Below are 17197 nucleotides of genomic sequence, written 5' to 3' on the forward strand. Positions count from 1 at the left end.
ACTTGCTTCTTCCTTTGAATCATTTTGCCTAAATCTTTATCTCAAATCATGGATAGGTTTCTGACACGCCTAAAATGTCGCACTAAAAGACGGCCAAATTAACAATTTATAAACCACTAAACACACTAATTAGCACTAATTATAAACTAGTAAAATAGCAAGCAAGGGATCGAACCCAAGAGAAGATGGGTTTTGCAAAAGTGAAATTAAAAGAGTACTTAGAACAATTGTGACAACAATAACAACAAGTAAATAAAAAGGAGGGGTTTTGAGTTGAGTTTTCAATTGTAACCAAAGCAAGGGAATTCAAACAAGAGTGTAGAACAAGCAAACAACCAAGAATTTAAGATGGAAATTAATCAATATTAGGGAAGACTTAACCCGACTCAAAGCTAGGCACTTTAGTTGACAAAATCCTTCAATTAGTCCTTCAATTATATATTATCACCCTATTGTGAAGATAAATCTTCCAAATCTCCTAAATAATGGCCAAATGACAAGGAAATCACACTTAATCAAATAACCCAACTTATCAATTCTACCAAGTAGAAATCACATACATTGGACAAATTAATAAGAAGATATGAGCACAAGAGATTCAATAGGGGTAATTAGACACAATGAAATCACAATTAATGCCCAATTACAAGTTAATCCTTTACTTGCTAATTAAGCCAAGAAGAAATCACATTCATTAACTTAATGACAAGGTGTTGCAAAGATGAGATTACAATGAAATCACAATTAATAATCTCAACAACAATAAATTAAGGAACTTGATTAATTAAGCAACAAGGAAATCACACTTAATTACTCAACATAAACAAGGATTCCAAAATTCAATCAATAAACACAAAAGGATTAACAATGATAATTAAAATTAAAGAAGGATTAAAGGATCTTACAACCAAAGTTTAAGCCTTGAGCCGGATTAAGATTGGAGATTAGTTCTCCATAATTAAATCTAATACCCAAATTAAAGATGAAATTCCCAAATTACAAACTTGATTAATAAAAGTGACAAGATGATCAAACCTAATTGCAAAACATTGTATTTATAACATCCCGTAACCTAAAACTTATGGGCTTAACAAAAGACAGGCCCGTAATACAAACGCTAATCAAAACTGTCAAAACCCAGAAAACTCGCACCGTGCGAGTTCTGGGCTTGGGAAACTCGCACGGTGCGAGTTTGCTCCTGAAGTCCGCCTTTCTTTCTTGATTCCTTTGCTCTTTTGGAAGGCCTCTTTGGTGCGTTTCTTCAAGCCTATCCTTGGCTCTTCCTTGGACATTCCTCTTCTATCTATTGGCTTCTTGATCTCCACTTGAACCATGCTAAATGGCAAAGCACTCGGAATTGGTCAAACAATGTAAAAATCATTACAAACCACCCCTAAATGTTACCAAATGAGCTCAAATTAGTGCCAATATGTAGTAGAAATGGGAGCTCATCAAACACCCCACACTTAGCCCTTTGCTCGTCCCGAGCAAACTAGAATAAAACTACTCACCACCTAGGCCAACAAGTATGGGCACTCCTAATCTCCTCTCTTCTCCCTTCTTATATCATCCCTCTACTAAGCATATGGTCACTCTTTCTTCATAGCTTCCACAAGTGAGTAAGTGACCCAAAAACCACCAACAAGAACTCTCTTCACTCACGCGCCCCCCTTATGACTTCCCTCATCTAAGATGATCCTAATTCCACCAATTTTACCAACACATCATTCCCAAAACTCAATACCTCCTCCTTATTACTCCACTTGGTAATACAAGGCTACCATGGTCGCTAAAGCTTCTCCTTCCAATCAATTTGGCAACCTCAAACACCTCCATTCTTCAACAATTCACAACAACTCCACAACTCATCAACCAAAACACAACTTCCCAACAAAGCATAAATACAAGAAAACACAATCCCATGCTTCAAGTATACCAAGCACTAGTAACAAAGTAAGCTTCAAAACCCCCCTCCTAGTCTTGGCATATCACTATCCTACCCTTCCGGCCTTCTAGAGCTCCACCACTTATGTCACCAACTTCAATGGAAATAATCAAGTATGTGACATGATTTCAAGGCTTCAAAGAGGTCACATGATTTTTTTAATTTTTCCTAATTCTCTCATTTTGCCTAAACCGCCCTTCCGGGTTTTCGGTTTAGCTCTTTTCCTCACCTCTACTCTCGTGGCTCGCACTCTTTTCTTCATTTTGCCCGGAGCGCCCTTTCGGGTTTTCACTCCGACCTCGGCCACTTTCCCATTTTTGCCTAGGATGCCCTTTCGGGTTTTCATCCTAGCCGGGTTTTCTTTTCTTTCTTTTTCTTTTTCGTTTTTTTTTTTTTTTTTTTTTTTTTTTTTTTTTTTTTTTTTTTTTTCAAATTGAAATACAATGCATGGAATTGAAATATATTACAAAATTTACATGATATCAACTCATGTCCACCCCACACTTAAATCTTCACTTTGTCCCCAAAGTGTGAGGTAAACACTACACCTAAACTCACTCAAGGGTGTGAGCTTGAGGCACCTCCAAGGTCGGGAGGTCCTCCTCTTCTTCTTGCTTCTCTTCTACTTCTCATTCTCGCCCTTTCGGCGTTTGTCTCCGCAACCCGAGTCGCACTATACCCTTGGTATTGGGTGGGGAATTGTTGCATGAATTGAGCATTCATTGCGGCCACCATATCAAAAGTTGCATTTGAAGTATAACGCAACTCATCCAAATCTTCTTGATAATGGTGGTAGCGGTTTTCGGTGATTCCCCACCGCGCATTCTCCGTGAGTTGTATTTGGGAGAGGGTAGATTCAATGCTTGAAACTCGGTTGGTAATGTTGTTTTGCCATGATTGAAAAGCCGGGTAGTCGAATTGATGGCCCGGAAAAGGATCTTGAGGTTGTTGTTGTTGCATATGGGGAGGAGTGAAGTGTGGCTCATCATAGGGGGCATTAGGCATGGGTTCATCAAATGGTGCATCATGAGGCATGTCACCAAAAGTCAAAGCCTCCCCCACTTGTGGTTGCTCTCCTCCCTCATCCTCTTCCGGCTCAACTACTTGGGCTCTATTTACCCAAAGGTACACAAAATCATCATCGGGGGGCATGTAAAAATCTTTCGCACTCCCCCAACCCAAGGGTGGTAAGTCGGAGGAACGGGGTAAATACATATATTGCTTGGAATATTGCCCACCCATGCACCAAATGACTAGGGGGGCTTGCTTGTCAACCACCTCAATTACTTTCGAGTGCTTCAAGTAGTGATAGTCTATGAGACCACTACCATCAAGAGGGTAAGCATTGGGTGGAAATGACACACCCGTCTTTTGCACGATCAAATCAATCATGCCCCCGATGTAAATGGTTCCCTTGGGGTTCTTTTGAAGTTCAAGGCACCCACTTAAAAACAATTCCACCCAATCCGGCACTCCCCTCCCTTCCGGGGTCATGGACCAAAGAATTTGTATTTGATTGTATTGCATTTTGGTGGGTTCGGTCATGACCAAGAAGTTTGTGTTGATGTTACGGCTAAGGAGGCGTAGGACCGGGTTGGGTATGGTGGTGTTCTTTGAGTTCCCGTGACGTAGATCACCCGTGATCTCGTTCCAAAAAGTACTCATCAATGCTTTATCAAGTTTTTCCTTCACGGGGGCCTTGGTGATACGTAAGGCCTCACGAATCTCATCATATGACATTGTATGGGTGAGGCGGCATGCCCGGAATTTGATTCCCGGGACCTTGTCCCTCCCCAATTTTACTCTTTCCAACGATGATAAAAACTCAAAGGTGACACCCCTTCGGGTGGGTGCGGCAACATGAATGTAGGCTTCAAGCCCAACTTTTTCTAGTAGCATACGAGCTATGGGAAGCATTCCCAACTCGATAAGAAGGTTCTCATCCAGAAATTTGGTTTGTGCCACGGTAGACACCGAGGCAAACTTTCTCCAATTTGAGAGGGCCTTGTCTCGGAGGCCCTCTTTTCCCGAATACTCTCTTTCGTCAAAATCCGCGGCTCCCTTGGATCCTTTCGAGGAGGAAGCCGCAGTTTCTTTTCCTTTTCCCATTATAAAACAAGTGGAATTTCAGAAAACACAATTTTTGAATAAAATTTTGGGTGAGGCAATTGATCAAACACCTAATATGCACTACAAAATTTGTTGTGCTAATTAGTTATTTGCTAGGAAAGAACACCTCACTAGTTAAAAAGGGATTGTTTTAAGGACGAATCAAACACAAAAACACAACTAATGTTCGAATTGATGGAGCACAAATTCGAATTTTAGTAGCTAGAATTGACAAGGAGAAGAATAAGGTGCTATACCTCCCTTTGATCCTTGCTTGAGTTGTTTGGTGAAGAATGCTAACCCAAATCACTCAAATTCGTCCCTTAAAACCAATTTGCAAACCCAAATCTTCACTTCTTCAACTTTTCCAAACCCTAGCTTGAAAACGATGGTGATTACTCGGAATCTTGCAATTTACCTTGCCCAAATCGATGTTGGGAGATGAAAGTTGATGAAACTTGAAGGTAAATTGATTGATTTGTGTGATTTGAGAGGGATTTTGATGGTGGAATTTAGGGGTTTAGGGTTAGTGAGGAAGAGAGAGGTTGAATGTTGGCTGAATTGGGGAAGAATGAGTGAAGAACTCGTGCGAAATTTGGGATGAACAAGCAGAATTCCAGAAACTCGCACGGTGCGAGTTTGGGCTTCAAGAAAGTCGCACCGTGCGACTTTGCTGCTGTAAGTTGATTTTTTGTTGCTTAATTCTTTACTTTAGCTAATTCTTTTACCCATCATTCTTCCTTCCTTCCTTCACATATGCCCTTGAGTTGATATCCTAACACTAAAACACACATTAAACCATTCTAATATGCCACAAACATTAGTGAAAATGCAAATGATTTAATTTATTATGCAAAAAGTAAAGGATGCAATAAATTTAAACATGCAAAATGCAATATAAACAATGCAATATGACAAATGCAATATAAACAATGCAATGCGGAAATTAAATATGCAAGGGAAAGAAATATTTACAAACTTTTGCCGTTTATTTAACGTCGATGGCTCGACAAAGTTGCACTTTCATCAATTTGAGTAAATTGGATCAACAAGATGGAGTGTTTCCACTTCACCCACTTCAATTCCTTCATAATAATGCTTTAACCTTTGCCCATTCACTTTCAAAACTTTCCCGGTCTTCAAACATTTGATTTCAATTGCTCCATGTGGGAAGACACGAACCACTTCATATGGTCCCATCCATCTAGACCTCAATTTACCGGAGAAAAGTCTAAGTCGATTTTGGAAAAGTAAGACTTTCTCTCCCACTTGAAACACTCTTCTTGAAATCATATTGTCGTGCCATGCTCTTGTTCTTGCCTTGTAAATGGAAGCATTCTCATAAGCATCATTCCGGATTTCTTCCAACTCTTGTAATTGAAGTTTCCTATGAAGACCCGCTTCATCCAATTGCAAATTGAACGACTTGACCGCCCAATAAGCTCGATGCTCTACCTCCACGGGTAAATGACATGATTTCCCAAAAAGTAAGCGGTAAGGTGACATCCCGATTGGCGTTTTGTAAGCCGTGCGATAGGCCCACAAGGCGTCATCTAACCTCAAGCTCCAATCCTTGCGGTCGGGATTCACCGTCTTCTCAAGAATAGCCTTAATCTCCCTATTAGAAACCTCGGCTTGACCGTTGGTTTGAGGGTGATAGGCGGTTGAGACCTTATGAAGTACCCCGTACTTTTTGAGAAGAGCACCAATGGCTTTGTTGCAAAAGTGAGTGCCCCGGTCACTTATCAAAGCTTTTGGAAAACCAAACCGAGAAAAGATGTTGGTTTTGATGAATTCGCCAACCACCTTTGCATCATCGGTCTTGGTGGCCTTAGCCTCCACCCACTTGGAGACATAATCCACCGCCAAAAGTATATAAACATTACCACAAGAAGCGGGAAATGGCCCCATAAAGTCAATACCCCACACATCAAATATTTCACAATAGATCATGGGTGTTTGGGGCATTTCTCCTCTTTTTGAAATATTACCAACTCTTTGGCATCTATCACAAGTCTTCACTATGGCATGAGCATCTCGGAATAGTGTGGGCCAAAAGAAACCGCTATCCAACACCTTTCTAGCCGTTTTCTTGGCTCCAAAATGCCCGCCACAAGCATATTCGTGACTAAACCGGAGAATTGACATGATTTCGGTGTCCGGTACACACCTCCTTATCACTTGATCGGCACAAAATTTCCACAAATAAGGATCATCCCACACATAGTACTTGGAATCACTCTTAATTTTGTCTTTTTGATGTCGAGTCAAACCCGGTGGAAATTTGCCCAAGACCAAGTAATTCACGATATGTGCATACCAAGGTTCGGTAGACATCAAGGCAAGAAGGGCTTCATCCGGGAAGGTCTCCTTTATTGAGCTTTGTGGTATCAAGGAGTCTTCTTGGATGATTCTACTAAGATGATCCGCCACCGTGTTGGTGGAGCCTTTCTTGTCCTTGAGTTCAACGTCAAACTCACTCAAGAGTAATACCCATCTCATCAAACGGGGCTTGGATTCTTTCTTTGAGACAAGATGCCTCAAAGCGGCATGATCCGTGAAGATGATGACCTTGGCTCCAAGGATATAAGATCGGAATTTCTCTAAGGCAAACACCACCGCAAGAAATTCTTTCTCGGTAGTTGTATAGTTCCTTTGAGCTTCATTCATCATTGTCGATGCATATTGAATAACATGAGGTGCTCTTCCCACCCTTTGGCCAAGTACCGCGCCAAGGGCATAATTGCTTGCATCCGACATGATCTCAAACGGTTCATTCCAATTGGGAGGTTGAATTATAGGTGCCGAAATAAGTTTCTCCTTGAGCATATCAAAAGCTCCCTTGCATTCTTCACTCATGACAAATTCACAATCCTTTTGAAGTAGCTTGCATAGAGGAGAGGCAATTTTGGAGAAATCCTTAATGAAACGCCGGTAGAACCCGGCATGACCTAGGAAAGACCTCACTTCACGCACGTTAGTAGGATAAGGCAAGGTGCGAATGGTATCGACCTTTGCCTTATCAACCTCAATTCCCCTAGAGGAAACAACATGTCCCAAGACTATTCCTTCATCAACCATGAAATGACATTTCTCATGGTTGAGAACGAGATTGGTATCAATACACCTCTTTAAGACCCAAGTAAGATGACTCAAACAATCCTCAAAAGATTGACCATGGACGGTGAAATCATCCATGAATACCTCAATAAAGTCCTCAACATGGTCCGAAAAGATACTCATCATACACCTTTGGAACGTCCCCGGGGCATTGCAAAGGCCAAAGGGCATCTTTCTATAGGCAAACGTTCCAAAGGGGCATGTGAAGGTTGTTTTTGTTTGGTCCTCGGGTGCGATTGGGATTTGAAAATACCCCGAGTAGCCATCCAAAAAGCAATAAAAGGCCTTTCCCGCTAACCTCTCCAACATTTGATCCATGAAGGGGAGCGGGAAATGATCTTTTCGGGTCACGGCATTGAGCCTACGGTAGTCGATACATACCCTCCACCCATTTTGAACTCGAGTGGGGGTTAAAACACCTTCATCATTCTCGACTACCGTTAGCCCGGATTTCTTTGGGACAACTTGGGTTGGACTAACCCATTGACTATCAGATATAGGATAGATCATACCTACATGAAGGAGCTTGAGTACCTCTTTCTTCACAACATCCATCATTGGAGGATTCAAACGTCTTTGTGGTTGTCTAACGGGCTTTGCTTCATCTTCAAGAAGAATTCGGTGCATGCACAAGGTGGGACTAATGCCTTTGATGTCGGCCATTGTCCACCCAATTGCTTCCTTGTGTTGCTTAAGAACTCGGATGAGAGCCTCTTCTTGCTTCTTAGTAAGCTTGTTTGAAATAATCACCGGTAAAGTTTCTTCACTTCCTAGAAATGCATACTTCAAATGACTTGGTAAGGGCTTCAATTCAACAGTAGGAGGCTTGACAATAGAGGGAATAGGTTTCTCCTTTGGAAGTTCTTCTAACAAACTGGAAGAAAGGAAGAAAATCTCCCGGACAGGGCATAACTCGCACGGTGCGAGTTTCCCATCCCCAGAACTCGCACGGTGCGAGTTCTCTGCTGAAGTCCGGGTTTCTTCCTTTTCTTCCCATTCTTCCATTGGGGGATTTTCCTCTAAGTCCTTGATTGTTTCCTGCACATCACAAGACAAAGCATACCCCGTATCTTCTCCAACCAATCCATTAGTCAAAACAACATTTAATGGATCAACTTTGCACAATTCATACACGGTTTGCACAATCGGCTCAAAAATTTCAAGAAAACACAAAGATGAAGTCTCGGATGGATATTTCATGGCTTCATGTATGCTATACTCAATCTTTTCCCCCTCAAATTCCATTGTGAGGCGACCACTAGATACATCAATCTTGGTGTTAGAAGTTCTCATGAAAGGCCTTCCCAATAGAATGGGAGTGGAGCCTTTCTCGGGTTCCATTTCAATCACATAGAAGTCGGCGGGGAAAAGCATTCCCCCCACCTTCACCAAGACATCCTCCACAACCCCTTTAGGATAGATATTGGACCTATCGGCCAAAGAAATGACCGTACGAGTCGGTTTCAAAGGTCCTAACTTAAGTGACTCATAAAGGTAGTTGGGCAAGACATTAATGGATGCACCCAAATCAAGCATAGCATGTTGACACTCCAAATCACCAATTTTACAAGGGATGGTGAACATGCCCGGGTCACTACATTTTTGTGGCAACCGTTTTTGAAACATTGCCGATACATGTTCACTAGCCCTTACCTTTTTCATGCTCTTAGCCTTGTTGGTCCTCTTAGTAGTGCACAACTCTTTCAAAAATTTTGCATGCTTGGGTACACTACTAAGAAGATCAAGAAGAGGAATGTTTACCTCTACTTTACGAAAGATATCATAAAGGCTTGAAGTCTTCTTGTCAACTATCCTTGTATCATTCAAGGCACTTGGAAATGGAGCTTGTGGCTCATATTCCGGAAGAGGTTCATGTACCCTTACTTGTTGGGGTGAAGATGCTTCCCCTTGTTCCACTACCACTTCAATTTCATCTTCAACCACATCTTCCACTTCATGAACAATAGGAAGTGGTTTTGTCTTCTTAGGAGCTTTGGGTGCCTCTTCCAACTCTCTACCATTCCTCAAAGAGACCGCTTTTGCTTGTTCCTTGTTCGGTGGAGGAATGGTGTGAGAAGGGAGACTCCCTCCTTGGTTGGGTTGGGAGTTGAGTGTAGTGAGGATTTGACCAACTTGGGTCTCAAGGTTAACAAACCTAGAGTCGGTGAGTCGGTTTTGTTGAAGCACGGCATTTTGAAATTCCTTGGTATTTTGTAGCAAGGCTTGGTTCTCTTTTTGCATTGTCATTTGACTCATGGCAAGTGTTTTCATCATTTCTTCCAAGGAATTGTGAGATTGGTTTTGATTTTGATTTGGCTTTTGAAATGAAGAGTTTGAAGCCCCTTTTTGATTTTGATTTTGATTTTGATTTTGGTTTCCACCCCACCCCATATTTGGATGAGATTTCCAACCTTCATTGTAAGTGTTAGAATAGGGATCAAACTTCCTAAAACCAATAGCCTTCACCGCTTCAATTGCTTCCTCCGTTTGCAAAGATGGACACCCATCGGTGGGATGAGTTGGGTCATTACAAAGACCGCAAAATTTCACATGAGAAGTACTCCCACCACCTTTTGTAAGTTCCTTCACCAAATTAGTGAGAAAATCAACTTTCTCCTCCATATGGTTTGAACCTTGCCTTGAAGAGAATGTTCCACTTGTCTTCTTAATTCTCCTCCCAAAATTCCTAGAGCTTCCCACCAACCTTTCAATCAACTCATTTGCTTCTTGGACCGACATGTATTCAATTCCACCTTGGGTGGCGGCTTTAATCATTCTAGCATCATCCTCAAGTAGACCACCACAAAAATTCAAGAGAAGGTCATGATCGGTATACCCATGGTATGGGCAACTAGCAAGAAGTTGTTTAAACCTCTCCCAATACTCATACAAGTTCTCCCCATCCAATTGTTCAACATTACTTATTTCTTTCTTCAATTGAGATGAGAGACTAGCGGGAAAATACTTTTCTAAGAAAGCCCTCTTCATTTGATTCCAAGTGGTGATGCTCCCGGTAGGGAGATAATAAAGCCAATCGTTTGCCGCGTCCTTGAGTGAGAAAGGGAAGGCCCTTAGTTGAAGTTGCTCATCGGTAACCCCATTAGGCTTCATGCTTGAGCAAACAACATGAAATTTGTTGAGATGCTTGTTGGGATCTTCCGTGCTAAGCCCATGGAATTGGGGCAATTGGTGAATTAGCCCGGACTTCAACTCAAAGGTGGCATTTTCCGCCAAGGCCGGAAAGGAGATACACAAGGGCACTTGTGTGAGATCCGGGGCGGTAAGTTCCTTAATAGTTCTAGGCCTCGGTGGCATCTCTTCATCACCATTTGGTCGTTCCCCCATGATGATTTGAATGGGTATGGGTTGTTCAAAAGGGATGTTGTTATCTTCTATTTGGTCTTGTTGAAAACCGGGATCAATTTCTTCAATAACCGGGTTGTCTCTTCTAATACCTCCTCCTATCCAATTAAGTGATCTTTGAATCTCCGGATTGAATGGAAAAAGTGGTTCACTTGAATTCCTAGTATTGACCATAAACAATTCTACACAAGAGCACACAATCAAAAAGTTCACAAAAGTAAAGAACAAGACACTATCAACAAGAAACAAAGACTACTAACACAACTATCCTAAAAACACAAATAACAAACACTAGCAAAACCGTTACCTTCCCCGGCAACGGCGCCAAAATTTGACACGCCTAAAATGTCGCACTAAAAGACGGCCAAATTAACAATTTATAAACCACTAAACACACTAATTAGCACTAATTATAAACTAGTAAAATAGCAAGCAAGGGATCGAACCCAAGAGAAGATGGGTTTTGCAAAAGTGAAATTAAAAGAGTACTTAGAACAATTGTGACAACAATAACAACAAGTAAATAAAAAGGAGGGGTTTTGAGTTGAGTTTTCAATTGTAACCAAAGCAAGGGAATTCAAACAAGAGTGTAGAACAAGCAAACAACCAAGAATTTAAGATGGAAATTAATCAATATTAGGGAAGACTTAACCCGACTCAAAGCTAGGCACTTTAGTTGACAAAATCCTTCAATTAGTCCTTCAATTATATATTATCACCCTATTGTGAAGATAAATCTTCCAAATCTCCTAAATAATGGCCAAATGACAAGGAAATCACACTTAATCAAATAACCCAACTTATCAATTCTACCAAGTAGAAATCACATACATTGGACAAATTAATAAGAAGATATGAGCACAAGAGATTCAATAGGGGTAATTAGACACAATGAAATCACAATTAATGCCCAATTACAAGTTAATCCTTTACTTGCTAATTAAGCCAAGAAGAAATCACATTCATTAACTTAATGACAAGGTGTTGCAAAGATGAGATTACAATGAAATCACAATTAATAATCTCAACAACAATAAATTAAGGAACTTGATTAATTAAGCAACAAGGAAATCACACTTAATTACTCAACATAAACAAGGATTCCAAAATTCAATCAATAAACACAAAAGGATTAACAATGATAATTAAAATTAATGAAGGATTAAAGGATCTTACAACCAAAGTTTAAGCCTTGAGCCGGATTAAGATTGGAGATTAGTTCTCCATAATTAAATCTAATACCCAAATTAAAGATGAAATTCCCAAATTACAAACTTGATTAATAAAAGTGACAAGATGATCAAACCTAATTGCAAAACATTGTATTTATAACATCCCGTAACCTAAAACTTATGGGCTTAACAAAAGACAGGCCCGTAATACAAACGCTAATCAAAACTGTCAAAACCCAGAAAACTCGCACCGTGCGAGTTCTGGGCTTGGGAAACTCGCACGGTGCGAGTTTGCTCCTGAAGTCCGCCTTTCTTTCTTGATTCCTTTGCTCTTTTGGAAGGCCTCTTTGGTGCGTTTCTTCAAGCCTATCCTTGGCTCTTCCTTGGACATTCCTCTTCTATCTATTGGCTTCTTGATCTCCACTTGAACCATGCTAAATGGCAAAGCACTCGGAATTGGTCAAACAATGTAAAAATCGTTACAAACCACCCCTAAATGTTACCAAATGAGCTCAAATTAGTGCCAATATGTAGTAGAAATGGGAGCTCATCAGTTTCCATTCTTTCTATAATTGTTCCTCTTGATTTACATAATGACGATGATGCTATATATTCCTTCTTTATTATTGGATTGTTTAGATAATATTTCAAATTTAAGTAGTTTAAAAAGGTTGAAGTTTATATAATCACGACTTAGAAAAACCTTTGTAGATATCTCTAATCCCTAGTTACTTATATTAGCTACCATGATATTTCAACAATTCTCCGTATTAACTAATTACAAGTCTACAAGTGACTACAACTATAGATAGGTAAAAGGAGATGTCACAAAAACAGCGCTCCCTATCCGATAACCCACCGGTTCGACCACTTTCCCCTACAAAAAAACAAACAAAATCATCTAACCCAAATATGTACACTAAGAGACTTGACACTTGAGTGATTAGCCTTTAGCACAATTTGCAAAGTATGCACCTTCCTTAGTCCTTACTACATTGCAAATGTCAATATTATATTTTGGCTTAATGTGGTGAAGTAGTTCCTTTGTGTAGGGATAATGAAGATATTGTCTTGGCTAATAACACCTTCCTTACTAACATCCTCCACTTTGCTTCACCTCTATTCTTTTCTTGTTGCATCTTCAACTTGAATTGCCTGTCCAAATTCAAATCATCTGTCAATAACCAAATTGGAAACTACCCTTTTATTCTGTCCAACCATTCCAGGAAAGGGACTATTTTCGAGGAGTCGAAAACAAAGCCAAAATGTGAACCCTCTCTTTTCCCCTTTTGTCTTTGTACTTGAAAACAAATCGTAGAAAACAAATTCAACAGAGGAAATAATATGTTTTGGTCCCATAACTTTGCGCAAACTAAGGACAAATATAATTGACGGGGCCAACTCGACCGTTCATGAGGACATTGTATGGACCAACGTTGTCATACATGATCACAACTTCTTGAAAGTGTCACAAAATCACTTACTTTTGCTTTTGAAAATTGAAAGCGTAATAATTAGAAGATAGGCAGCATGACTGACTGGTAGACCACTCACCAAAAGCTAGCAGATAAAAGTATGAATTTGTATGAAAAGTAGGGGAACAGAAAACCTTGTGATTTTGTTGGAACAAATCCTACTATAACTACAACAGTTGCTATTAGCTATGCCGGCCGCTTAACAGAATAACAGAGATTTATTACAGTTTTTGGCTTATGGTTAGTCCTCTCCGACCCCCTACCCTGCAATTTGCGGGAACCATTGAGACACTGGGCTAACATTATTGTTTTATTCTTTTTATGGCTAAAACTTGCAAACTATAGAGGAAGCACGTAGAAACCGCAAGTCCACAAGGACTCTTTAAGTTTTTGTTTAGTGCAACTGTAAGCTAGTTCAGAAGTAAGATCCTAACGGTCATGCTCCGTGGCAGAGGGATAATATACATCTATGGACTATGCTCATGGTTTAGGTTCTACTTAAAAGATTAAGCCTTTGTTTTGTGCACATCATGGACAATGAGAGAAGTTTGTGGTTTTTGTTGTTTAGCATCAGTTTCATCACACAGAAAACACACAGAACAAAACAAGAACATAACACAAGTCACAACCATGTGGCCTAAATAATAAGAACAAAAGAGTGATAAGGTAATACCTGCACAAGGGAACTCTGCAGTGATCAGGGTGGTCACACATGGAGGCATGAAGCTTAAGCAGCTGCCACATCCGCTTACACCTGGCACATCCGCCGTTCACCCTTTTCTTACACATGGCAAAATGTCTAATCAGCGTCTGCAGGCCGTGACACGTGGAGTATCTTTTGCAAGGTTGTTTATTTTTGGTTGGATCCATGTCGTGCGGCCCCACACTGGTGCAACCTTCTGTGCATATGTGCACTAGACACTCCATTGCATCACTTAGCTGTAAGTACAAAGACTGCTCTTCCTTGTGCCTCTTTGTTCTCTTCTTCCTCTGCATTTCATTCACATGTTCAAAGTTTATATGATTATTATACATTTGAGTCATTCACAAATGACAATCGCTAAGACCGTTTTACTTCATAACAGATGCATCTTACTGTTATCATTAAATAAGTTTTTATTGCAATTCTCGACAAAGACTTGCAACTTTCCGTATTCTTGACCCCGGGAAATTGAGGTTATTGTGCTAGTTTCAGAATCAGAAGACTGATTTGTGTTATTAATGTTAATGGTCAACTTGAAGGTTAGACAGTAACGATAAAAAAACCGATTCAGCTAAAATAGACGACTGAGATCAGAGTAATGTGCGGAATATTATAAAGATCTACATTAAGTAATCGTCTATAGTTTAATTATCTAAGCTACAATTCAACATAGGAATAGTGAAAAATCAGCATCTAGAAGTGGCATGAAATGGACTCATCATGAAATTGACTTTCTCCAAGAAATCTCGAATTTAAAACGGCGTCATGGTGGGCAAACTTTTCTTATGCAAATATGCGCGATAGACATTCAACCGTCATCCTTAACATGACGCTACCCAAATTGACTGCTTCTAAATACAAAACATTGCTGCATTTTAAAGAACATCTACAGTTGATAAGGTAGGATTTAATCTTCTTATATTACCCCATAACTTATATAGAGACCGTTTCAGATATTGAAAGTAAATAACTCTGCGGTTAAAAGAGGAACCAATAAGCATGTAACTATGTAAGTTGGTCGTCTTACTCTCGTACGAGGCTCATTGTACATTTAATTGTTCTGTATTAGTTAGAGATAAATTTCTTGTGCTTCATGATTTTTCAAATAATACGGAAATTAAATTCACTAATAAAACAACAGAGAGACATTTTCAAACCGAGCCTTACCGATTCAACTTCGTTAATGAATTGTAAGATTTCAAGCTCAAGCCAGGGGTCATGTTTTTGCAGAAATTTCCACCCCTCAGTTGTCCTGACAGCCTTAAACTTGCACGCCACCAACTTCAAACCCTTCAGATAAAGGTCCGGTGCATCACAGAGTCGTGCTAGTTGAAGAACGTCAATGACGTTCTCGATCGTTAAGCCTATAGCTAACCCCTTGGTACATTTTTGCTTCAAGGTTGGCACTGAGAACACATGAGAAAGAGCTAGAAGATGGAAGCCATACTTGTCCATATTTTCTTCTGTGAAGCTGAAAATTACACAACAAAAATCCAAATCAGAATTCACATCAAGTAAAATATGCAGAAAAAATATCAACACAAAAATTTTAATGTCGTCTAATTTTCGCCATATCTTAACATAATACGCAAGATTGATCAACGCGTTGAAGTTTCTAACAAAAAGTAGCCTATGCTATGGCCCTTTAGTCCTTTACAACCAAAGAAACTTAAAAAGTTAAACCCAAAGTCTCCTTACAACGTTGCATTAACTAACAATCCGTCAACCATGCATGACACACATAAATTAACAAGAAGCCGGACATTACAGATGTCGACTATTTTAGTTGATTTTATAGCAATCCGTACATTAATTTGGTTATGTTGGCCGAGCCATGATTCCAAGTCAGTAAGTGAATTAATATTAAGATAAAAATTTTGAGTTTTATTATAAAGTTTTTGAGTTTATTTACTTAAATATTAATCTCAAAAAGTTAAATTATAACTCAAAAATTACATATAAACTCAAAAAAATTTAATTTTAAACATCATAAAACTAAAATGTACTTTTATAAACTTTATAGAACTCAGGGAAAATATGCAAAAACTCATTAAATGTGAGGTGTAGTACATCTGAGGTAAAATCATTTTTCTCATTCCAAGCTTAGGCTAAAATATGAATACTCCGTGAAATAAAAATTTTAGGAATCAACTTATATATAAATAATAGGATTGGTTTTGTATTACATGCATACTGGACATACAATAAAAATTAAAACTAAAATTTTGACTAATAATCTAAAAAAAATTGGAATATAATTAGACATAGGTGTCAACAAATCGAAATTCTAAATAATTGGAGGAAATCAGAAAGAGTTGTATAAAAATATTGATCGAATACAAACAAAAATATAATTTGTGAATATGGAAATACCTGGAGGAATAAAGGAAAGTGAGAAAGAGTGAAACGGCGTCGGATGGAACTCCAAGGATTGGAATGACTTTCTCCCCTGTTTTCCGATTTATCTTCGCCTTCTCCAACATCTTTTCCATCACTGGAGACGTCATTGCCTACGTCAAAAATTTAAAAAATTACTACATGATTATTTTCAGATTACCATGTATACAAATATAGAATACTCGATTCTCATTTAATCGTGAAATCGATCTCCTGTAAGACCGTCTTATATCAAACTTAATTAGACATATGTTGAGATGTGTCCAGTCGTACAACAAAATTACCAGAATGTGAGAATGAGCAGGAAAATAAACACCACCGGATGTGAGAATGGTGACGTCGGATTCCGGTGTAACTTTGTCGAGGAATTGGACGTTACCGACAGATTTATCGGGAAATCCGTCGGATGATTTGGTCGGACACATGGCAAAAAATTATGTGAGTGGTATGTATTGGTGTGATTAATTATTAGTATCCAAGTGTTTTGTGTTTGTTGTGCGAATGTTTGGAATATCGGTGGTGGGAGAAATGAGAGTGTTGTGCCATTTATAATGTCGTTATGGTCGGCTGCGTGGTATTCTTTTGCCACGTTTGTAAAACGACACAATAAATACAATTTGTTGTGTACCGACATTTTTATTATAAAATCGCCGTCTTTTACTAAATCTCTTGAGGCCTGCTTAAATATAAGTACGATTTTATACAAATTTATTACAAAATGAATTTTTTTAATAATTACTTTGACGCAATATTAGGATTGTGTTTATCGTTTTATAAATTATATTTGATGGGGCATATTCTGCACCGCTGACCAAGTCAACATACTGAGCAAGGTCAAAGATACCTACAGCAAGTCAACGGCTTAGACAGCCCAACCGATGCAGCCCATCGGCACTGTCGGCTGGTCTCGGCA

At 39.3% G+C, this 17197-nt stretch overlaps 1 protein-coding gene across 1 annotated transcript; it reads right to left on the bottom strand.

Annotated features, from left to right (window-relative positions):
* Window positions 1–12423: 12423 nt before the first annotated feature.
* On the bottom strand, window positions 12424–16805 carry LOC141592127 (BTB/POZ and TAZ domain-containing protein 1-like). Its single transcript, XM_074412709.1, has 5 exons — window positions 16569–16805; window positions 16261–16397; window positions 15055–15358; window positions 13858–14174; window positions 12424–12864 (listed from the first exon to the last, which is right to left on the bottom strand). The coding sequence occupies exons 1-5, from the start codon at window positions 16707–16709 to the stop codon at window positions 12732–12734; spliced, it is 1032 nt and encodes a 343-aa protein (XP_074268810.1). The 5' UTR covers window positions 16710–16805; the 3' UTR covers window positions 12424–12731.
* Window positions 16806–17197: the final 392 nt, after the last annotated feature.

Source organism: Silene latifolia, chromosome 7 (genome assembly GCF_048544455.1).
Source record: "Silene latifolia isolate original U9 population chromosome 7, ASM4854445v1, whole genome shotgun sequence".
In the NCBI taxonomy this organism is placed as follows: Eukaryota; Viridiplantae; Streptophyta; class Magnoliopsida; order Caryophyllales; family Caryophyllaceae; genus Silene; species Silene latifolia.